Genomic DNA, 25,245 nt, shown 5'->3' with positions numbered 1-25,245 from the left:
CTCAAAAGTAGAAACTGACATATTCATTTAATATTTCTTCAATTTCCCAAGTTTCAACCTCATTCGACCTCATTGATCTTTCAGGGGTCCTATTTTCTCTTCAGTTGCTTTCTTGCTCTTAACGTATTTGTTGAATCTTTTTGGATTATCTTTATCCTTATCTGCCAAGGCTCTCATATCCCCTCTTTGCATTCCTCATTTTCTTCAGGAGATGCCCCTGCACTCTTTAAACTCTTCAAGAGATTCAGTTGATCCCAGCTGTCTATATCCAAATTATGATTCTTCTTTTTTATTTCTTAATTAGAACCTGTACTCCTTTATTTATCCATTTTGACAAATTTTCCTTCTAAATCTTCCACAGTCCAAAGATGTGCAGGTTAGGTGAATTGACCATGCTAAATTCCCCATAATATTCAGGGATGTGTAGGTTAGGTGCATTAGTTAGGGGAAATGTAGAGTATTAGGGGAATGGGTCTGGGTGGGTCACTCTTCGGAGGGTCAGTGTGGACTTGATGGGCCAAATGACCTATTTCCACACATTAGGAATTCTATGAATTATCTCCCCTTTGTGCCTTCCTAAAGGTTCCACATTATAGTCCAACGCCGTTTCTCCATTACCCTCCTGCAGGCCAGCAATAGCCCAGTCTTGACAGTGAATGAGGCCATTTTTTGTGACTTCTTCATGCCTAAAGCTAATCAAAAAAACTCTGGAAGGAGCAGCTGTTCATGGTCTTAACCAGTGCTTCCCAAACTGTTTTCACTGTGACCCCATTTCAAGGCTTTAAAATTATTGTGATTCCCTTTAGGAGAATTGTGAGAGTGGGTGGGGGGAGAACTTCTGGGAGCAGGAGAAATGGGCCAGAAAACCTGTGTGGGCTTGATTGAGGGGGATATGGAGCCATTGCTGCCTCTGAGCTCATGAACACTGCTCACAATCCCAGTTGGACTCTCAAATCTCACTTTGGGAAGGTCTGGTCCAGATCATGGAACAAACCTGCTGTGTCCTACATTCTGCTGCTGATCGCGATTTCTCAGAAGAGAATATTGACTTGTTTTACTTTATTTTGCCATAGTTTTATTTTCCATTATAAGAATAGAACAATTTGAGAGATGAGGACAAATGTACAGTGTGGAGATCATGTTTATTATGTGAGAACTAAACCAATATAAGACACAAAGCTGGCCTTACAATTTACAAAATGAAATGATAAATCACTCATGGGAGTGTAACTCAAAAACAAATATTGTGCTATTGTAGCATAAATGTCCTGTAAATAAACAATTGGAACAGTCTGTTGAACCAGACAGATTGCACTTGAAAGAAACATATAAGTGTATGTGTAAATGCATAAATATGCTTCCTAGTAACATAGCTTAATTGGCAGTTTGCTTATTCTGAGGCAGAAGGCTCGAGCAAGAAAGCCCCAAAGTAAGTTTCTTGTTCATGCACTGAAATGCGGCTGTTTTTGGGAACTTCGACATACATATGGTCATCAGCATACAGTTTGAAGGCCCCACCCTGATAGGTTGAAATCTTCAGGAAGTCATCACCCTTGGCTTGAGGCCTGACATAGCTTTTCAGCAACACTTCTGGATCCTGGTAATGGTTGTTCTTCTTGAAAATGGAGACAAAGAATTGCTGAATGAGCTTGGAGCAGTCCTGTAAACACTTAAAGGTCACCTGTGCATAAATAAAGTAGATACCATTGGTGGGAATCACCAAGTAACCAGCTGCATTGTACTTCATGTCCGCGGTTTTGAAAGCGTGTCCTTTCGTGTGTTCAAAAAACAGACGGCCTGAAGTATTCTGGAAATCTGCCAAAGGAAATCAGGAAAATGTTTAGGAAAACTAAAATATGAAGAATAATAGGAAAATAAGATACGTTTGCATTTTATTTCTAGGACACCAGTAATGAATCCATCAGATTTGTACTGTCAGACACAAGACCAAATCAAGGAATCTTAAAGGAGATGACACAGTCTTTGAATGAAAATGAACAGTCCAAGTTATATTTTCTTGCTAACTTATGAATGCAATCAGAGATTGGGTTCCCTTCCTCCACCCCACCACTGGACTGTTAATCAATCTGTGAACCCCACCTTTAGTTAGGGTGTTGCTCAAGGGAAGGAGTCAAAGGTACAAAGACCAACAACTTTTGCCCAAGAAATAACCAAACCAAATCTCTCGACTATTATCCCATGTTCCCTGCTATCTTCCAGAGTGACTATCAGCAGTGAATAATTCCAACCCAAGAAGTATTTTGGGCTATGGAGGACATTCTCCTCCACAACCTTGAGTGAGATTTTTGTCAGTTTGTTGGACTAATTGGACAGTGGAGTGTCAGATTTATTCCTTTGTCTGCCTGCCCGCTCTTTCCTCACCCATGTGCATTCCCCTCTTTTCTGCCTTGGTTTGACTCAGTTATAACTATTTCCTGAAGCCAGTATGGGTGTAGATGATGATGACTGCTCCTGCACATCCTTGCAGGAGGAGGAATCAGCATTATAGGCCCAGGTCTAAAGTTAAGGGGTAGGAGGTTTTAAGATAAAAAGCAAGAGGTTTAGAGGAGATATGAGGAAAAACAAAGTACAGATGATGGTGGGAACTTAGGACTCACTACCTGTAAGTGTATAGAGGCAGAAATCCTCATCACATCATGTAAAGCCTATAGGGTGGAAACAGGCCATTTGGCCCAACACATTCACACAGACCCTCCAAAGGATAACCCACCCAGATACATTCCCCCTGATTAATACACCTAGCCTACACATCCCTGAACACTATGGGCAATTTATCATGGCCAATTCACCTAACCTGCATATCTTTGGACTGTGGGAGGAAACCGGAGCACCCCCAGATAACACACGCAGACAACACACGCAGACACGAGGAAAACACGCAAACTCCACACAGACAGTTGCCTGAGGCTGGATTCAAACCCAGGTCCCTGGCACTGTGAGGTAGCAGTGCTAATCACTAAGACACACAAGGCTAATGGGCCAACTGCTGGAAAATGGGATTAGAATAGTTAGATCATTGTTTTTGACACATACAGACTCGATAGGCCAAAGGGCCTTTTGCTTTGCTGTGACCTCCACAACATTCCTAGTAATGGTCAAACCGCACATAACAATCCCATTCCTCTCCAGTCAGCCCGAGAGATGTGCTCAAAATTAACAGCTGAAAGCCCCTCTCTTGGCTGGGGGAGCTACCAGCCCTGTCAGTCAGTCTCTGCCCCTTTCCCCTGGGGGTGCTGCAGCTTTTTCATTCACTATAGTGATGGAATTCCTTTGGGAACCCTATTCTGTGCACAAAATGAGGATAACACCAGGAAATTGAGCTGGGCCAAAGCAAACACTGAGGGATGGGCACTGCTGACACTCAAACTCAAAGAAAAATCTGCCACCTACTCCCCAGTCCTGACGTGCAACTATTCTGTAAGCACTAATATTGCTATAAACTCATGGCTAAGCAGCTCTGCATTGTCCTAATCTGATCTGTGACCAACCAGTTTCATACATCAGTATTTAGAGAAGGAGAGAATTCTTCTAATCTTGCTTAATGGCCATTTTAAAAAAGGGTGGCCCTGTGGCCTCACAGCACCAGGAACCCAGGTTCGATTCCAGCCTCAGGTATCTGTCTATATGGAGTTTGTGTGGGTTTCCTCCCACAATCCAAAGACGTGCAGGTTAGGTGAATTGGCCTTGCTAAATTGCCTGTAGTGTTCAGGGATGTATAGGTTAAGTGCATTAATCAAGAGTAAATTTAGAATTAGGGGGATAAGTCTGGGTGGGTTACTCTTCAGAAGGTCAGTGTGGACATGTTGGGCTGACGGGCCTTTCCCCACACTGTAGGGATTCTATTCTTAAGAATTTTAAGCTTTCAGCCTGTAGATTTGTTCTAACTGCCAAAATCAAACAACCTTTTTACATTTTTACACCTCTGTGTCTCAGCATTTTAAAGACAGAAATGAAAACTAAAGCTTGTTGATCTGTCACTTCGTGGAACATACATTCGGCTGTCTTTTTTCATACTTGTATTTATTTTGATATAGCACTTGAGCTAAGTTTATCCAGTTAGTTGAGGAATATCATCAGTGTCACTGGCACCCAGCAGCTAGCCCCCATGAAGCTTTAGTTTAATACTGACCTGCAAGTGCAGTAAAATGAGCAATTGGCTTCTCTGATTTCACAACTGAGCTCTTGAATGTATCACTTCCAATGGTCTGAAAATCTGAAAAAGATAATATATATATGTATAAATGAAGTTGAATAATTGCAGCAACTTTGGGCTCTAACCCAATGAAAGAGATGTCTACCTATGTTTCACAATGTCTTCACATTGAAACAATTCTTTTGTAAGAAGTGCTGCAAATTATCTCTCAATGATACGATCTCATATCTGTGGTCAAGTTACTCAGTCACTTATTTTTTTTCTGTAAAACACTTCTTCAGAAATAAAAAACAAGTAAACACCATGTAATGTAATTCATAACTATTGACTTCAATACAAATATATTTTAGACTGCGTTTTCAAATAGGTTGAACTTGTGGACACACCTATCTCATGCAGGTCTTTGTACACAGAATAAGTAACTTGCTTTATTTAACATGCATATAGGTGTGGTATAATTGCACTGGATTCGTGCAACTGATTAGTTTCTTTCCACTTGGAAATCAGATAGGTTGTGAAGCTTATCTGATAACAATAATAATAATGAGCTAGTTATTGCATAACTGCTGCAGCAGCCAAAAAGCCACTGATGTGCAGTGTGCTCTCCTGCCCCTTCCAATGAATATGTTAGCTTATTCTATCAAACATGGAGAGATAAGCATCACAATTGAATCTAAGCACAATAAAAAAAACAGAGACTGAAACTTTTGCTTACTGTTAGAGGTGATATTCTCCATCTTTCCACGCAGCCCAACATTTATGTCCTTCAAAACAAAAGGTCAGATTTTTTAAAAATTGTGTCTTTGTTTTTCTGCATTTTTTATTACTTTTTTCCACAGAACAAATTTCAGAAAGGGATTACATTTACTGTCAGGATTTTACTTACTTTTAAAGTAAGTATTTAGAGGTGAGGTAGTTAATATGTTGTAGCAGGTATTTCTTAAAATGATCAAACAGTAATCAGTTGAGTAAGGGGTCCTCTTGTGACACACTGGTAGTGTCCCTACCCCTAGGTTGAGAGGTCTGAGTTCAAGTACCACATGCTCTAGAAGTGTGTAACAACATCTCTGAACAGGTTAATTAGAAAAATAGGTTAAATAAAAAATAATCCATGGTTTAATTTGTCTTGAGTATTTTGGAAACAAACAGTTGGAATACCCTTTCAGTGTGTCAGAATATCAAGCCATTTTTAAACATTGTGAAAAATGTTCTAAAAGTCAATGCACAGGTGCCAAAGATAGCAGTCTGGTTTTTGAATAATATACAGACAATCAGGCACTAATAAATTATAAAATGAGAAATGACTGCCTGAGGACTGCAAGATAAAAGTTTGAGGGATTCAGATGAAGTAAGGTTCAGCAGTACAGTAGGACAGTAGTACACGTTCTTTATTTTGTATCATTGCAAAAGGGCTTATGCCCAAAATGTCGATTCTCCTGTTCCTTGGATGCTGCCTGACCTGCTGCGCTTTTCTAGCAACACATTTTCAGCTCTGAACAGAAAATCCATCAATTGAACTAAACGTCTTTGAACTGAACAGCATTGCTTGCTTTGTACATATCACATCACTGTAAAGAGGCTTGTAAGTTTAACCAATTTTAACCTCAGACTGTTTTCATAGAGATAATGAATGATGTGAATATCCAATTACGTTTGCAAGAAAATTCTGTTGTTACATCTCCGACCTTCTGCTATTGCATAAGGAAATTTACAACAAAGTAAGTCAATTCCCAATAATACAGTACAGCGCAGCCAATAAGCCTGTGCCAATTCCTAATCCTTATTTAGACCAGCTACTTATTGCCCATGCGTGATTTCTATCCCTTTGTTCACCTTATAATCATGTTTCTATCAAGATACACCTTAAAGGGTGCTATCATTCCTGCTTGCACCACCTCCTCTGGCAGCGCGTTCCAGGCACCCACCAACCTCGGTGTGAAATATTTTCCCCAAAACATATCCCCTCTCTCCTTGAACTTGTGCCCTCTTGTAGGTGACCTCTCCATCTTGGGAAAAAAGCCTCTGACTATCCACCCTATCTATGACTTTCATAATTTTGTAGACCTCTATCAGGTCACCCCTCAGCCTCCAATAATTTGACACACATGAAAGATCTCTATAATGGATATGCATTTTGTGATCATTTCCTTACCAAATAAAATGTTCTCTTTGAAAATAGTCAAATGACAGGACAATATCAGAGACGATGTACTTACCTCCTTTAGCACATCCATGTAGAAAAAGATGAGGCAGCACATGGCTGCTATGGCAAGCCACTGGAGAATAACAGAAATGGTGAGCAGTAATGAGCTCCAACTGTGCTTCCGAGTGAGAGTGCTGTTAGAGTTCCCGAATGTCAAGTCTTCTGGATCTGTAGAGGTGGGCTTCTGCATTTTGAATTTGTTTCTTGAGACTCCAGTCACTTTTCTGGATTGCTTCCTCTGAAGGGCTTTATAAACCTTAACCAGTGTATGACGTGCTGGAACACTCCAAGCCGGACTTTACCTTCAACGAATTAGTAAAATTTTAATTGCTGAGTAGATTAGATTATCTGTAAAGATGCACCAATAGTGGTGGCAGTCACTGTGATCTAATCTTGTGTACCTGGGGTAAGTAACTCCCCCATTTCTTTAAATGGTAATTCTTTCTGTGCTATGACTTTGATTGCAGTTGTGTCGTGGTAGTGGTCTTACTAATTTTTTTCTTCAGTAGGGAAAGTAAGTAATTTTCCCAATTATCATATTTAACAAAAAAGTCCTGTAGCTTAAGATAAAAATCAATATTGACTGGCAGTACAAATATGTAATAAATAATGTAAATGATTGTTTGAGCAAGTTTCAAGATTGTTGAATATTTTTTAACCAAATTAAATTAAGCCTAAATCTATTTCTTAGATGTTTTTGTCTCACCCTTTAAAACACAGGAAATGATTTGGATGTGAACATAGTTAGTAGGTTTGCAGAAGACACCAAAATTGGAGGTGTAGTGGACAGTGAAGAAGGTTATCTCAGAGTACAATGGGATCTTGATCAAATGGGCCAATGGGCTGAGGAGTGGCAATTGGATTTTAATTTAGATAAATGTGAGGTGCTGCATTTTGGAAAAGCAAAACAGAGCAGGACTTATACACTTAATGGCAAGGTCCTGGGGAGTGCTGCTGAAGAGAGAGACCTTAGAGTGCAGGTTCATAGTTCCTTGAGGAACTTGTTGTCTCGAGGAATTAAGGGCTACGGGGAGAACGCTGGTAAGTGGAGCTGAAATGCGCATCAGCCATGATTGAATGGCGGAGTGGACTTGATGGGCCGAATGGCCTTACTTCCACTCCTATGTCTTATGGTCTTATGGTCTTATGGTCTTATGGTCTGGGGTGGGGGACTCCAGAACTAGAGGGCATAGGTTTAGGGTGAGCGGGAAAAGATATAAAAGGGACCTAAGGGGCAACATTTTCATACAGAGGGTTGTGCATGTATGGAATGAGTTGCCTGAGGAAGTAGTGGAGGCTGGTACAATTGCAGCATTTAAAAGGCATTTGGATGAGTATATGAATAGGAAGGGTTTAGAGGGATATGGGCCGGGTGCTGGAAAATGGGACTAAATTAGGTTAGGATATCTGGTTGGCATGGACGAGTTGGACTGAAGGGTCTGCTTCCATTCTAAACATCTTGATGACTCTATGACTCCATTTTAAGATTTCATTAGTTAAGTAAATTATATGAATTTATTGGGGGTAGTAGTGTTTATGAATTATAAACTAATAATGGCACAATGAAGATGGCAGTGCAGTTGATGTATTGAAAATCAGGATGCAAGGGCTCTTACATGCCAGTCCGAATCAGGTCAAACCCATCCACTGGAAGCATCTTTAGTTCAAGGAACGTTGCTCATAGTTTATGAGCTGGAGGTCACTGAGGAACATCAGGGAAGGGGAAATCACCTGGACATTTCAATCCAATGGTGGCCACACCCCTACAAATAGGGTCTTCTGACTTGGTCAGGATTGGGAGAGCATGACTGCAGCTGAGGCAGTGTGTAGATCCAAGAGCTGGAGGAAGCTCAGCTTTTGAAATTGTCTAGCAGGTACTTTTATCTTGTCAGGATGAGAGCGTGGGCCACAAGGTGGATGAGCTAACTGACTGTGACACTGTGGTACAGGAAGCCATTCATGTGGAAGGGGACCCGTAAAGATAAGGAATGTAGGGGGCGGTATAGTGAGGAGGATTGAGGTTGCAGCAAAATGTGAGAGTCCAGATGGCTGGGTTGCCTGCTCAGTGCCAAGGTTCTGGACATCTGCTCAGGGCTGGAGAAGAACTTCCTGTGGAAAAGAGATGATCCAGTCATTGTACTACATGTCGGTGTAAGGAGAGTGAGCAAAGAGATTCTGCTTAGGCTGTTTGAGGAGCTAGACACCAAAAAACAAATTCTCAAAGTAATAATTGCTGGATAAATACCCGAGCCACAAACAAATTGGCAAAATGCAAATAAAATTATAGAAATGAATCCATGACTGAAAGACTGGAATGAAGAAGACATGTTTCTGGGGAACTGATTGTTTTTAGAGTTCTAGCAAACTATATAATTAGAGAAGTGGAGAGATCATTAAACTAAACAGTAGGGGCAAGAGATCAAACTTGGGAATTTGGAAAGATGTTGTAAACCATGAGGTAGAGACAAGGCATGAGAAAAAGATGTTAGTATTGGAAAAAATAAACAAACCATGACCATAAGAGATAGAGAGTACATATCTCAGAGTAAATCGCCAGATAAGGATAAAGTTAGACTCTGTGACTGAATGCACATAACATTTGAACTGCAAATAGAAATGAGTAAGTATGATTTGAGACATGGCTGCAGGGTGACTTGGATTGTGATCTCCACATTGAAGAGTGCAGGGCATTAAAGAAGGACAGCAAGTTAGGAAAGGTGGAATGGTGGTTCTATTAATGAATGATGGTACTAGTACAATACAGAGAGAGGTGGCATGATGGCTCAGTGGTTAGCACTGCTGTCTCACAGCACCAGGGACCCCAGGTTCGATTCCAGCCACAGTGTCTGTGTGAAGTTTGTATGTTCTTCCTCAGGTCTGCGCGGGTTTTCACCAGGTGCTCCGCTTTCTTCCCACATCCAAAGCTGTGCCAGTCAGGTGGATTGGCCATGCTAAATTGTCCATAATGTTCAGAGATGTGTAGGTTAGATGCATTAGTCAAGGGTAAATAGAGGATAGGGGTATAGATCTGGGTGGGTTACTTTTCGGAGGGCCAGTGTGGACTTGTTGGGCTGAAGGGTCTGTTTCCACACAGTAGAGATTCTATTCTATGCACCATTTTAGGAAATTAGGAAGTAGAAAGGATAAGAAATGATAAAAGCATGAAGTATCTGTGGTGTACAAGCCCCTTAACAGTAAATACACCGTAGGATGTGGTATAAAGAAAGAAATAATGGGAGCTTGCGCTAAACGTCCAGTGATAATCGCGGGAGATTTTAATATGAATATTGACTGGAAAAATCAGATGGTCTAGCTGGACAATTCATAGAATATTTTTGGTACAGTTTCTTAGAATAGCACATTTTGGAGTTAACCAGATAAGTAGCTATGAGAAAGTGAGGACCGCAGATCAAAGTCGAGAGTGTGGCACTGAAAAATCCCAGCTGGTCAGGCAGCATCCGAGGAGCAGGAGAATCAATGTTTTGGGCATAAGCCCTTCATCAGGAATATACAACAACAAAGGATTAATTAATAACCTCATAGTAAAGAGGCTCCTATGTAGCAGTGCTATTAACATGATTCAATTTTCAATTTAGTTTGAGGGAGAGATGAGTGGGCCAAGGCTAGCATTTTAAACTTAAATAAAGGCAATTATGAGCAAAGCTAGCTGAAATGAACTGGTAAATTGGATTAAGAGGTGCAGAGTAGATATTTAAAGGAATATTTCAGAATACATACATCAGATACAGTCTAATAAGAAAGAGAAATTCCAAAGGAAAGACCCACCATCTTTGAAGAATGAGAAAATTAAAGGTAGTATCAAACTTAAAGAAAATGCTTAAAATTTCATTGGAGTCGGTGGCAGGTCAGAAGATTGGACAAATTATTTCACAAAGATAGATGGACTAATAGATTAATAGGGAGGTGTAAAGTTGGAGTATGAGGGAAAGATAGCTAGAAATATAAAAATAGTAAGAGTTTCTATCGATATTTTAAAATTATTATACAAAATGAATATTAGTCCTATAGAATGTGAGTCTGGGGAATTAATGATGGAAAACCCGGATATGGCAGATGAATTGAACAGATTTGTTTTGTATTGGTCTTCACTGTAGAAGGGAGGAGAATGGTCTAGTGGTATTATCGCTACACTATTAATCCAGAAAATCAGTTAATATTCTGGGGATCAGGGTTTGAATCCCGCCATGGCAAACGGTGGAATTTTGAAATCAATAAAATCATCTGGAATTCAGCATCTACTGATGACCATGAAAGCATTGTTAATTGTTGAAAAAATACATCTGGCTTACTAATGCCCTTCAGGGAAGGAAATCTGCTATCCTCACCTGGTCTGGGCTACATGTGACTCCAGACCCACATTCATGTGGTTTACTCTCAATTGCTCTCTGAAATGGCCTGGCAAGCGATTCAGTTGCACCAATCACTACAAAGTCTCAAAGAAATGAAACTAGACAGATCATCTGGTATCAACCTAGGTGCTGGAAAAGGCAGCAGCCCTGTCAACACTGCAAAGTCCTCCTTACTAACATCGTGGGGGCTAGTCTCAAAATTGGTAGAGCTGTTTCATAGACTAGCCAAGCAATGGCCTGATATAATCATACACACAGAATCTTACATTACAGACAATGTCCCAAACACTCCACTATCACCATCACTGGATATGTACTGTCCCACCAGGAGGACAGACCCAGCAGAGGTGGCAGCACAATTGTATAGAGTCAGGAGGGAGTTGCCTGGGAGTACTGAATGTTGACTCTGGACCCCATGAAGTCCATGGCTTCAGGTAAAACATGGGATTGCCATGTATGATCCTCCCTCAGCTGATGACTCGGCACTCCTCCGTGTTGAACAATACATGGAGGGAGCACTGAGCATGGCAAGGGGACAAAACATACTCAGGGTAGGGTATTTCAGTGTTCACTACCAAGAGTGGGTCAGCACCAGTACTACTGATCGAGTAGTCAGGTCCTAGACTTGGCCATCAGCAGGTGGTGAGGGAACCAACAGGAGGGAAAAAATATACTCGACCTCATCCTTCTGAGACTGCCTGCTGCAGATGATCTATCCATGACAGTACTGCTAAGAGTGAACACCACACAGTCCTATGGAGACAAAGTCCTGCCTTCATGCTGAGGATAACTTCCATCATGTGGTTTGTCACTATCACCGTGCTAAATTGGACAGACTTTGAACAGATCTAGCAATTCAAGACTGGGCATTCATGAGATGGGCCATCAACAGCAACAGAAATGTACTCCAATACAATCTGTAACCTAGTGGTCCAGAATGTCCCCCACTCAATTATTACCATCAAGCCAGGGGATCAACCCTGGTTCAATGGAGAATGCAGGAGGGCATGCCTGGTGAGGGCGTGCCAGGAGCAGCACCAGGCAACCTGGTGAAGCCACCATATAGGAATATTCATGTGCCAAAGAGCATAAGCAGCAACCGATAGACAGAGTTAAGCAATTCCACAATCAGTGGATCAGATAAGCTCTGTGGTCCTGCCACATCCATTCACGAATGATAGTGGACAATTAACAAATCATTTGAGGAGGAAGTTCCACAAATATCCACATCCTCAATGATGGAAGAGTCCAGCACATCAGTGTAAAACGTAAGACTGAAGCATTTGCAGCAATCTTCAGCCAGAAGAGCCAAGTGCATGATCCATCTTGGCCTCCTCCAGTGGTCCCCAGCATCGCAGATACAAGTCTTCAGCCAATTCAATTCACTCCATGTAATATCAAGAAACAATTGGAGGTATTGGATACTGCAGAGGCTATGGATTCTGACAACATTCCAACAATAGTACTGAAAATTTGTGCTCCAGAATTTGCCACACCCCTAGCCAAGCTGTTCCAGTAAAGTTACAACACTGGCATCTATCTGGCAATGTTGAAAATTGTCCAAGTATGTCCTATACATAAAAAGCAAGACAAATCCAATCTGGCCATTTACTGCTCCATCAGTCTACTCTCACTCATCAGTAAGGTGATGGAAAGTGTCATCAAAAGTGCTATCAAGCAGCACCTGCTCAGCACTAACCTGCTCAGTGATGCCCAGTTTGGATTCCACTAAGGTGACTCAGTTTCTGACCTCATTACAGCCGTGGTTCAAACATGGACAAAAGAGCTGAATTCCAGAGGGGAGGTCAGAGTGACAGCCCTTGATATCAAGTCCACATTTAAACAGGTGTGGCATCAAAGAGTCCTAGCAAAACTAGAATCAATGGGTATCGTGGGCAAACTCTCCGGTGGTTAGAGTCATACCTGGCACATAGGAAGATGGTCATGGTTGTTGGAGGTCAGTCATCTCAGCTTCAGGTCATCTCTGCAAGAATTCCTTAGGGTAGTGTCCTAGGCCCAATCATCTTCAGCTGCTTGATCAGCTACCCTCCCTCCATCATAAGGTCAGAAATGGGGATGTTCACCAACGATTGCATAATGTTCAGCACCATTTGCAACTCCTCAGATATTGAAGCAGTTTATGTTCAAATGCAAAAGAAATCTGAACAATATCACACTTGGCCTGACAAGTGGCTTGCAACATTCGTGTCACACAAATGTCAGTCTATGACCATCACCAGTAGAAGATAATCTAATCACTGCTCCTTGACATTCAACAGTGTTCCACCGTCTCTATTCCTGATGAAGGGCTTTTTCCCGAAACGTCGATTTTCCTGCTCCTCGGATGCTGCCTGGCCTGCTGTGCTTTTCCAGCATCACTCTAATCTAGATCCCAGTGTTACCACCATCACTGAATCCTCAACTATCAACATCCTGGGGGTGATCATTGGCCAGAAATTCAACTAGACTAGCCATATAAAACAGTGGCTACATCAGCAGGTCAGAAACTAGGAATACTGCAGTGAGTAACTCACCTCCTGGCTCCAGAACACCTGTCCACCATCTGCAGCTCCCCAACACTCAAGATGCTTGACACCATCCAGGACAAAGCAGCCTGCTTGATTGGCACTATACCCACAAGCATTCACTCCCTCCACCACCTATGCCCAGTAGCAGCAGTGTGTATTATCCACAAGATGCACTGCAGAAATTTACCAAAGATCCTCAGATGGCACCTTCCAAGCTCACAACCACTTCCAGGTAACAGATGCATGGAAACACCATCACCTGCAAGTTTCCCTCCAAGTCATTCACTATCCTGGCCTGTGGAAATATTGGAAATATATCACTGGTCCTTCACTGTTGCTGGTCAATATCCTGGAATTTCCTCTAATGGAATTTTTAGAAAGTGCAGATGCTGGAGATCAGAGTCAAAAAGTGTGACCCTGGAAAAGCACAGCCAGTTAGACAGCAAGAGAGTTGATATTTCGGGCATAAGCCTTTCATCAGAAATGTGGAGGAGGAAGGGGGCTGACAGATAAATAGATTACTTGGGGGGAAGGGAGCTAAGAAGGTGATAGATAGATGCAGGTGGGGGGGGGGGGGCTGATTGTGATAGGGGAGGGTGGAGTGGATAGGTGGGAAGGAAGATGGACTGATAGGACAGATCAAGACAGCAGTGTCAAGTTGGAAGGTTGGATCTGGGATGAAGTGAGGGGGGTGGTGTGGGGAGATTTGGAAACTGGTGGAATCGATGTTGATGCTATGTCGTTGATGGGTCCCAATTGGTAGAGAAGCTAAATAATTACTTTGAGTCTGTTTTTGCTGAGGAACATAGAAGACATCTCCCTCAACTAGAGTTCAAGAGGTTGGAGACGATGAGGCATTCTTCCTCCAGTGGCTTTGATTTGGTTGGTGGAGGAGGCCCAGGGCTTGCATGTCCCAGGGGAGTGGGAGGGGGAGTTATTGTGGGTCCACCTGCAGCAAATGGACTGCAACGTTTAAGGAGGCAGCCCACCACCTTCTCAAGGGTGACTAGGGACAGGTAATAAATGCTGGTTAGCCAGTGATGCCTACATCCCACAAAGTGAATTTTAAAAATTCCAGAAATAATAATGCGACAGCCATATCTCACAAATCAATAAAAACATTTCCAAAAATAACAATAAACAGAAAATGGAAGAACTCAAGGAAGTTACAGTCATCAGGCAAATGGTTTTGAGCAAATTATTACAGCAGCAGAAAATAAAGGCTTGTGGTGTCGAAGGTATCATATTAGAATGTATAGAAGATTGGCTAAACTAACAGGAAACAGACAGTAGGCATAAATAGGTCAATTTCTGGTTGGCAAGATGTATCATGTGGTGAGCTATGTGGATCACTGCAGGTCTCAGTATTTTATCATTTATATTAGTTACTTGGCTGAAGGGACAAAATGTATGACTGCTAAATATGCATATGGCAAAAAGATAGGTCAGAAAATAGGTTGTGAAGTGGACATAAGGACAATAGAAAGGATATAAATAAGCAAGTGGGCGGAACTCTGGTAAATGGAATATAAAGTGGGAAAAATATGAAATTGTCCATTTTTACAGGGAGAATAAAAAAATTTATTATTTAAATGATGAAGGACTGAAGAGCTCTGAAACGTGTGGGATCTGGGTGCATGATTCGCAAAAGAATAAGATGCAGGTACAGCAAGTAATTAGGAAACTAATAGAATTTTATAATTTATTGCAAACAGAATTTAACACAAAAGAAGGGAGGTGATGCTTCACTTGTATGCAGAACTGATGTGACCGTATCTGGAGTATTGTGTTCAGTTTTGGTCCCCTTATTTAAGGAAGGATGTAGATGCGTTGGAAGCAGATCAGAGCAGGTTTACTATACTAGTTCTTGTAATAGGTGAATTGTCGTATAAGAAAGGATTGAACAGATTAGGCTTTATTCCACCGATGTTAAGAAGATTAACAGGCAGTTTGATGGAAACACCCTGAGTGATCTTGACATAGTGGATGAGGGAAGAACATTTCCTTTCGTGCAATAATCTAGAATGAAGAGTCACTGATTAAAGGTCAGGAATCACTGTTTAAAGAATCACTGATAAACTTTCATTTACAGGAAGTTGTGGGTTGGAACTCACTTCCTCAAAAGGGGATGGAAGAAGAAAGGGAAGGCAAGCATATGGAGCACATATCAGATCAGTTATGATCTTACTGATGGTGGAATAGGCTCAAGGGATTAAGCGGATTTTGGAACGCAGGAATGAGAGTAGTCATTTCACATTATTGAGCCTGCTCTTTCGGGAAACATGATCAATGCCGATCGAACAATTAGATGCCTTTTAATCAACTAATCATCATAATCATCATACTTCTGTTGATATTCAGAAATTAACAATCTCTGTTTTAAAGACTAAGCTTCACAGCCCTCCGTGGTAGTGAATTCCAAATGTTCACAATGCTCTCACTAAAAAAAATTCTCCCCATCTTAGCCCTAATTACCCCTTATTTTTAAATTATACCCTTGGTTCTAGACTCCCCAACAATGGGAAGTATCTTTCTGACAGCCACCCTGCTGATCCCTTTCAGTATTTTATAAGCTTCAATGAGATCACGTCTGATTCTTCAAAATGCTACAGAGTACTGGCCCAGTTTTCCCAAATGCTCTTCTTAGGGCAGTCCTGCCACCCAAGGAACAAGTCGGAAGAACCTTTCTTTCACTCCTTCTATGGCAATAATATCCTTCCTGAGATAAGTAATTCAGGTAAAGTCTAACCAACTTGCTACACAGTTGAAACGAGATGTCATTACTCCTGTGAACTACTGAGCCCAAATACTGATCCCTACGTACCCTACTAGTTACAGAGACCAATACAAGAATGGAGTGTTTATCCCTTTTCTCTGTTTTATGTCTGTTAGCTAATCATGCAAAAAAAAGGCAAGGCAAGGTGATACAAGTCAATACAAAGCAATGCAAGGCAGGGATGCTGTGAGCATGCAATGGGCTCAGATTAAGTGAGTGCTATGAGTGTACCCCAGGACATAACTTGGTCCAGTACAAAGCTGGGTGTGTGTCCCTGATGCAAATTGTCCTTATTGCAGCTTTGCACTGATTGTTACCAGTGCAGTCTGAGAGGCATCACTGAAGTCCAGAAGCATCTTGTAGGTGGATCAGACCTACACTGAAGGTTCATAGAGGCTTCCAAAATGACAAAGGCGAATGTCTGTGGATGTGAGGTTTGTGGGGCTGGCATGCTTGGAGTATGCCTCGAATGTTGGTGCCCAGCGTCCAACATGAAGGTTTTTTGGAGCCAAGAACCCACTCTGGTTTCCATGTTAAGCTTTCCTGTCAGCTAGTTTGTATGACAGATTGTGAACCATGGTAGGTTGCACTGTTAACAAGGCATTTAATAATGAATAATGGAGTATGAATTGGAAACGTGCTACTCTCTTGTGAGAATCTTGCCATACCACTTAAGAAGAGCCAATAAGATGATGAGATGGTCTCAATGTTGAGATGAGAATCAGTTAGCATCACAACCAGTTCTACCACTGATCCCGACAAAACCCACATTACTCAAAGCCAGGTAAGATTCTGTCCACAGGAGTGTGAAAGATGATCAGTAATGTATCAATTATCACTATAGTTACATCCTTCAACACTCTGAGATGTAGAATATCAAATCCTGGGGGCTTATCAACTTGCAGCCCAATAATTTCTCTATAGAATTTTCTTACCAATACTAAATTCCTTCAATTGCTCATTCTCCAACCTCTTGAACTCTAGTTAAGGGAGATTTCTTATATGTTCCTCAGCAAAAACAAACTCAAAGTAATTATTTAGCTTCTCTGCCATTTCTTTGTTCCAGATTACAAATTTTTCTGACTCAGCCTGCAATGAACCCCCAGCTGCTTTAGTCAAATATTCCCTTTTTGCACACCTATAGAAGCTTTTACAGTCCATTTTTATATTTTTTGCTAGATTATATTCATATTCTATCTCATTTTCATGGAACATAGAACATTACAATGCACTAGAGGCCTTTTGGCCCTCGATGTTGTGCCACCCTGTGAAACCAATCTGAAGCCCATCTAACCCATACTATTCCATTCTCGTCCATATGCCTATCCAATGCCCGTAATGTTGTCAGTCTACTATTGTCATAGGCAGGCTGTTCTATGCCCCTACTACTCTGAGTAAAGGAACTACCTCTGATATCTGTCCTATATCTATCACCCCTCAATTTGAAGTTATGCCCCCTCATGCTAGCCATCACTATCCAAGGATCACCTCTCAACCTTTAAATTTTCCTTCTCAGTTTCTTGGTCCTTCTCTGCTATAATCTGAAAACCTGTCAATCCTTGGATTTACTGCTATTTCTATGAACTTTATAGAACATTTCTTTTAAACTTATACAATCCTGAACTTTCTTTGTTAGCTGCATCTGATTGACTATTTTGAGTTTTTGCTTAAAGGAGTGTATAATTGTTGTAAGTCATGTCATTGCTTCTGACAGTCGTGACTTTCAATGTATTTCCCCAATCCACTACATCCAATTTGTGCCTCATGCCTTCACAACTTCTCTTCAAAATTAGCTTCAGATTGAACTACCTTGATTTCAAACACTGTGGGCTGAATGTTACTGTTTTTTGACTAAGAGCAAATCATGTCGAGCTTGTTGGAGGGATGTTTAGACCAAGACTGAGTGGGTTTTCTCAATGGATCTTACCAAACCCAGCACATTAGTTGCCATTTCCACCCCTGTGGCATGTATCACATCTGATTTCCACCCCATCTTACCATGTGCCATTACCAGAACATCTCATATCCCAGAATGGATCGGCATCCCTGGTGCTGGCACCAACTTTAAAAGCCCATGCTGCACCCGGACAAGGACTGTCAGTCTAGAGCTGGCTGGCACTCTCTGTACCTCTGCTACTGTACTCACCTCCCACCAAGGCTTGTGCTCTACCATTCTTATTATTACCTGAAATACCCTCCCCCACACCGGACTCACCCACCCCAATCCCTGACACTACTCATCCTGAATGCCCTCTGTGCTGCCTACTAACTCACTTGGGACACCTCCGCACCTGCACCAATGATAACAATTGTGCAAGCCACTTTCATCTTCCATAATACCTGTCTCTTTCTCAGTCCAGTAGGAAAACACAACAGAAAGTGTCAAGAAGGGTGGTCCACTGTCCTCCGTTTTGTTCCTCCCCCATTATGAGGCGAAGACCCTGATTCTGATCACCCGATTCTGCCCTTGACTTACTGTGCTGGGAGCCCCTGAGTGAAGGCTATTCCCTTTGGCTTGACTGAGATCTGCTGACAACCATGCCAAGTTTCCTGGCTTTGGGTCTGTCCTAAATGGCACAGCAAGACAGCAGTAATATGAACCCGGTATCTCTAGCTGAAGGTTCAAAATGTAAAAAGGCAAGGCAGAGATGCTGTGAGCATCCAGACAGGCTCAGAGTGAATGAGTAAGAGCCTACAAATGTAGCCTGGTCAGGTCAATGAGCTGGACATGTGTGAACATGGGGAATATGCTCTGCGATATTGGTGACTGATGTTAACATGGAGAGTTCTTTTGGAACAAGCAGTGAGCTTAACCTACCAAGCACCTGTTCTGGTTTCCTTGTCAGGTTTTCTCAATGTTGGGTGAGTTTGGTAAGCTCACAGTTGGAACATCAACGTAGTAAGTTGGGCCATCAGCAGGGACCTTAATAAGTGTTAATCACTGTTACTTGGGAACCTGCCACTACCAGAAATAATTTACCATGCCATTTGTGAAAACCATTAAATATGGGTTGAAATGATCCCAATGTTGAGATTTGCCTCACCAGACTTCTCGTGCAATTCTGCCACAAGTCTTATCTTTGCCCATGGCAATCTGGCCCCTATAATATTCCACCCAAGGTGTTTTCTTACATAAATTGTATCTGATATATCATTTGAATTTAAGCTCAAAATCAAAAAGCAATAACCATCATGCCATGGACCTGTGAGTCTCCACCTCCAAATCACAGATTATTTTAATATAGTATCTCAGTCTGATATGGGGTAGAGTAAATGCCAAAATGTCACATTGTTTTGACCTTATTCTCAATATAATCCACATTCTATCACAGGGATTCAGCTGTCAAGGTAATCTGTTGCTGACCAGTGACCAAAGTCCATACTGCGGGACCAGATGTACCCGTGTGTAAAAGTATATGAGATTGATAAATATAATCAAACTTTCTGTTCCAAATATTTTTTATATTTCAAATTTAGTTGTTCACGTTTACAATGGGTTTATATTAAGTGAACTCATTGACTTGTTTTTTAATAATCTGTCTAATGAGTTATTACATGCTTCTCATGATGTTATTTGAAGAAAATTGTACATGGCCTTTGTTGATATATAAAATTTCTACAGTTCAAATGAAAGTTTAAGCCAAGTTTAAAACTACATTTGTCATGGAAATATGATTAAAATTATTCTTTAAGTTTTCTTTTAATCTCTTCATTAATGATTTACTTGACATCCTCAACTTCACCCAAAAGTTTGGGATTAATTTTCTCCTAGAACTGTGATAATATTGAATTGAATCAGTATTTGGCAGTCTGCACATGTGCAGTACTCAATCACCAATTCTTTGGAATTTATTTTGTTTCAATTTTAGCAGCTTTTGCATAATCTGGTGAGTCAAATCTCAACATTGGGATCATTTCAACCCATATAAATTATGCTAAGTGATAAATATTACCAAGTCAACCAGGAGTTTCTCTGCACCCCTCCAAATCATGCCATGGGATTACCTCCCTTCACCTGACAGGATAGACAAGGTCTCAGTAAAACATCACCACTTGCAAAGTACAGGACACCTTCAATGCAACACTGGTCATCATAGATTACGTGCTCAAGTCATGTCATGACTCTCCATCTCAGAGGAGAGAATTTTATTGCTGAGTCAAGACTGATAATATAAGATGTAAACATTATGTATTTCTGCCTTTAAAACAGAGAGGCGTTTTGCATATACAAGTGTGTGTATCAGAGAATATCGAGAAGCACAGGCTACTGATTATAAACCTATTCTAATGTTAGTCCAATAACATTAAAGAAAGTTTTAAGATCGTAGATATAGACTTTTTTTGTCAATGTCATTGAGCGTTTTTTTTTGCTCAAAATGAATTAAATGAAAAGTAAACACCTTACTGTGTTTCTTCTATATATTGCTGGTGATACAATGATAAATTACCAAATGTAATGATTACAGAGGTTTGTAAGAACATCTATTATGTAGAGTACTTTAGGAACATTGGGACAGCAGTAGGCTATTCAGCTTCTCCAGCTTGTCCCACCAATCAATCAGATCATGGCTAATCTGTGGTTGAACTCCATGTACCTGCCCTTGGTCCATATCCCTTCATAACTTCCATTAGCACAAATTTATCTATCTCAAATTTAAAGTTAACTGATACACCATTTGTGGAAGTGAGTTTCAAACATCTACCAGCCTTTGTGTCTAGAAATGCATTCTAACATCTTTCTTGAAAGGTCTGGCCCTAGTTCTCACACAATATCCCCTGGATCTAGAATCCCAGACCAGAATAAATAGTTTTTCTACATTATCTTTTCCTGTTAATTTCTTGAAGACCTTGATCAGATCACTCCTTAACCTTCTAAATTCTGGAGAAAGCAGGGGCCCAATTTGTGTAACCTTTCTGGATAACTTAATGCCTGAAATTCTGGTATTATTCTTGCAAACCTGCATTGCGTTTCCCCAAAGCCAATATATCCTTCCTGAAGTTTGGTGCTCAGATCTACTGAAGGTTTTGTATGACTGCAGCATAACTTCTTCATCCTTGTACACTAGTCCTCTAGATATAAAGGCCAATATTCCATTAGCTTTCTTGATTATTTTCTGCACTTGTTTGTGATCCTTCACATCTCGTTCTTCACCACATCCTATTGCAATGGGACCTATAATCTCCAACTCCCCTCACTGCTGACTGACAGAAGGGCCAGGGGATTTGTTGAGGTTATGGTCTTGAATACTAGCTGAAAAGCCAGTAATGAACCTTCCTCTTTGAGGCCTGAAAATCACAATTGGATTTTAAAGTGCTTAGCTAATTAACTGCCTGAGTTTAGGATGGTTAGGTGGGGGCCATTGGCCTCTGCTGAGTCTGTGGAGGAGTCTTCAGGGTGGCTGGATAACTGGGTATGTCTGGCAGGCTTTGCCATGGGGTCATGTTCAGAGGGCTGGTTTGTGGGGCTGGTGGTGAGCAGGCACTGCTAATTCCATTACTCTGCCACATATGGGCACCCCTTATGGACAGTCAAGCCTGAAAGCTTTACCTATTATACTTGGCAAATGGTGCTGCCCTACACCTACTGATGGGAAATTACCAGGAGGGAGAAGTCTCTTAATTAGCTGGTAAAATTCCAGTGGAGGCTGACCACATCACTCAATTCTTTATAATTCCTAATACCATTATGCTCAAATCCCAGCGTGCCAGCTGCCTGCTTCTGGGCAGAACATAAAACCCGAACCTGAAAATCTACTACTAAAACAAGCATCTCATTTCCACTCCTAGCTGTGTACAATTCCATCCATGTCTCAGTTAGGAATTATACTTAGTCATGATTCCCTGTGTATTATGCCACGGAAGAATGACAATTTATTATATTTTTTAAACCAGATTTATTACTTTAGCAAATATCAGATTAGGGAAGTTTTCACTTGTCAAGCACAATTTGAATACTTCGAAATTGTAAATACCGTGATTACACTAATTGAATCTACTAATAGCATCAAAGATCATTTATGTAAATAAATCCTCTTGAAAACCAAAAGTACATCTTTTTGTTTCTAACATGTGACATTGTAGTTCAACTTAGGATAAATCTGAAGCAATGCTGCTCTTTTCATCCTTGTTATATCTTTTTGATTTCTTGGCATTCAGAAAGCTTATCACAATCTACTTATCACAGGGTCATCAATAACAAACAATAGTAGCTGCCTACAAAAAGCATGCTACTTTGTGTGGTGTGATTGGTTCATTGATTTAATTAGCTGAGTCAATAGTGATGCTATTTTGCTACTATTTTAATGAAAAATTACCAGTTATTCTTCAAATTTAAATTTGTGAAGCATCAACAATTAGTATTGGACAGTGTATTTTGGAGGGGAAGATCGGACATAGTCTAATGTGTACTTATATTCCAAAATAGTGACAAAACAGACGTAGCCAACTTCAAACCTATCAGCCTTACATCAATTCTGTGTCAAATAATGGAATTGATTTTCAGGACTAAACAGCACCAGATTATTTGTGCAATAGAATATAATCCACAGTGAATATTAATTGGAAAAACTGCATTTAATCTGATATTCTAAAGGAAGTAATAATCCAAACAAATACAGAAGCACCAGTATGACTTCAAAAGGACATTGATAAAGTCTCTTAAAAGGGTTACTAGTTCCATACAGTGAGGATACAAGAAAAACTTGGAAATGAATAAATGATTGATTACTTAGTAGAAAATATGGAATGACTTTAACCAAAGCCCAGTGTCAGCACCACTGGTATTTCTAAATAGCTTTAATGACATGGATTCAGAAGTTCTATGCAAATTGGCCAAATTTGCAGATAACGCCAAAGTAGGAAGAGTAGTGGAAGAGAAGAGGGTATGGTGTAATTTACAGAATGATGTCAATGGAGGAAATGAGTGGGAAGCGCATCCGCAGGTCGGTTTTTAATATACACCCATGTGACAGAAAAACCATGAATGGTTTTAAAATAGGTACACTTGAATATAAAAGAGACCCAAGACACTTAGACTTGGTGCTGAACATATCCAGCCAACGCACAGACATCAACACAACCAACAGGATGTTGGAATAGTTGAGTAAAAACAGTAGAGGAAGAGTCAGAGGAAATCATGACCAGTTGCCTGGTCACACACTGAGTAATGTATCATATTCTGCTTGTAGGAAGACGTTCAAGAACAAGAAGCAGAGCAGAGTGATAGGTTTGGTCTTACAAGTCAAAGGTTTAAGTTCTTATTAAAGACTGAGAAAAAGTGCCTGAGAATTAATCAAATGGAGATGTGCAAGGCTGTGAAGGGAATAGTATCGAGAGTGTGGTGCTGCAGAAGCACAACAGATCAGGCAGCATCCAAAGAGCAGGAGTTTCTGGCATAAGCCCCCAAAACGTTGATTCTCCTGCTCCTCGGATGTTGCCTGACCTGCTGTGCTTTTCCAGCTCTACACTCTCAACTCTGATCTCCAACATCTGAAGTCCTCACTTTCTCCTGTTAAAGGAATGGAAATGGTATGTCTGAAACACCAAATTAAAAAGTAGCAGTGAGGCAAAGGAAGATACATTCAAACTAGTAAGAGATAATTTTAGGACTGAAATCAGAAGGTCATCATTGTGGAGAGAGATTAACACTTGAAATGTGCTTTTTTGTGGTATGATGCAGGCAGTAACACTGGAGTATTTCAATATAAAACATGTAACCCCTACGAGAGAGTTTAGCATAGAATCATACAGCACTGATGTTTCTAGATTTAAGAAGGGTTGAATCCATTCTCTCATTACTAAACTTATATCACCTATGACATAGCTTATAAATTTGTGACTTAATGTGGACTCCAAAGAATTAACATACAGACTATTTTATTATTTGTTCAGCTTGAACAGGGTCATTTGTTCACCAAGAAGATGGAATTGGGATTCTGATCGTACATTGGCATGAGTTTTCATACTTGTGCCAAGATGCAAATTATTTTGGAGAAAACTATGCATGACTTTTATGCATGGATGTACTATACTTCACGACAAGATTTGCATTTTCTTTCTCAGTTTGGATTTCATTTTCAAATCAAACCTTCACCATGAGTCTGCAGTTAAGGGTTGTACTGACCATATTTGGCAGTACAGGGAACTCTGGGGAAGCACCTGCCCTCCTCTGGTGATAATACAGCAAACCAACACTGGCTAGTTGATTAAATAAGTGTTTCTCTAAATGTGGTCAACATGATAAATTTTCAGTTAGAAATACGTTACCAGGTGAAGGAAGTCTGAAACTTCCATTTTTTTTCCAAGGGAATTAACCATATTATTTCTCCATAATTAATTACACACAATAGTTAAAAGATTATGAGGGCCTTTCTTCAGGGTTTCTGAATTCCCCTCAGACAGCCCAGACTGAATATAAAAACCATCGTCTGATCTTTTGTGATAAACAGCTGGAAAGATGACACGTAGAATGCAATTCAACCATGTTCTACATTGCAAAGTGAGTTTACTTTTGCTTTGAGCATCTCACCTAGCTATGACAGGAACGATTACATTCTAGCTTCAAAGGAGGTCAAAAGTTTGACATGGCACAAAATCATGACTTGATATAATAAATTCTCCCTCCTCTCTTGTTACTAACATTATTAACATCTGAGGTAGAAACACAATGACTGCAATGTTCCCCCGGTCTGAATTCTTTAAGTTTACTTTCAGATATGTAAGGGATAAGAATAAGAATGCATAAGAATGAGAGTTCTGGAAATCTGCAGAGTGGGTTTTACCTTCTGTGGGTAGTAAGTTTCGCTCCTTGACTTTGTTGTATCTATTTCACAGAAAACAAATTTGATCTTTAATGGCAAACCACCAACTGCATGAACCAAGGGTAGAAAGTCATATCAAACATTTACTGCATGGGGATTAAAAAGCAATACTTTACATTCTATATCTGATATACTTTTTATAGAATCTTGCCTGAAGCAAATCACAGTTCACATTTAAAAGAGCAACAAGTTTGTGATAATATATTGTAACCTTTCAGCTTAGTTATAAATAAATGAAGAAATGACACAAGCTACATCAAACTTCAGTTAATATCAATGTAGGTCTTCTTAATTTCTTTCCAACCCAAACGAAACAGATTTGTTAACAAGCTTTTTTTTGATTAAAGTAGTATTCATTTAAATGTAGAAATATTG

General features: G+C 40.4%; 1 protein-coding gene across 1 annotated transcript; it reads right to left on the bottom strand.

The window, feature by feature from the left end:
- Positions 1–1,064: 1,064 nt before the first annotated feature.
- Positions 1,065–24,847, bottom strand: LOC122564656 (tumor necrosis factor ligand superfamily member 15-like). The gene is made up of 5 exons (XM_043719741.2): positions 24,832–24,847; positions 6,391–6,679; positions 4,890–4,938; positions 4,151–4,234; positions 1,065–1,815 (listed from the first exon to the last, which is right to left on the bottom strand). Exons 2-5 carry the CDS (start codon positions 6,565–6,567, stop codon positions 1,391–1,393), a joined length of 735 nt encoding a protein of 244 aa, XP_043575676.1. The 5' UTR covers positions 6,568–6,679; positions 24,832–24,847; the 3' UTR covers positions 1,065–1,390.
- Positions 24,848–25,245: the final 398 nt, after the last annotated feature.

The sequence above is a fragment of the Chiloscyllium plagiosum genome, unplaced genomic scaffold (assembly GCF_037043375.1).
Source record: "Chiloscyllium plagiosum isolate Xiang-an unplaced genomic scaffold, Cpla_swu_hap1 HiC_scaffold_21, whole genome shotgun sequence".
Classification (NCBI taxonomy): Eukaryota; Metazoa; Chordata; class Chondrichthyes; order Orectolobiformes; family Hemiscylliidae; genus Chiloscyllium; species Chiloscyllium plagiosum.
Note: the sequence above shows the minus strand (reverse complement) of the source record. Positions and strands in the feature narration are given on the sequence as shown.

What these genes read in the sequence shown, in the direction of transcription:
- LOC122564656 (XM_043719741.2), bottom strand. Translation starts at nt 6,567, where the DNA reads ATGCAGAAGCCCACCTCTACAGATCCAGAAGACTTGACATTCGGGAAC. An exon ending in ACATGGATGTGCTAAAGGAG is followed by an intron (nt 4,939 to 6,390) that starts GTAAGTACATCG and finishes TTTGTTTTGAAG; the next exon opens with GACATAAATGTTGGGCTGCG. An exon ending in TCATTTTACTGCACTTGCAG is followed by an intron (nt 1,816 to 4,150) that starts GTCAGTATTAAA and finishes TTCCTTTGGCAG; the next exon opens with ATTTCCAGAATACTTCAGGC.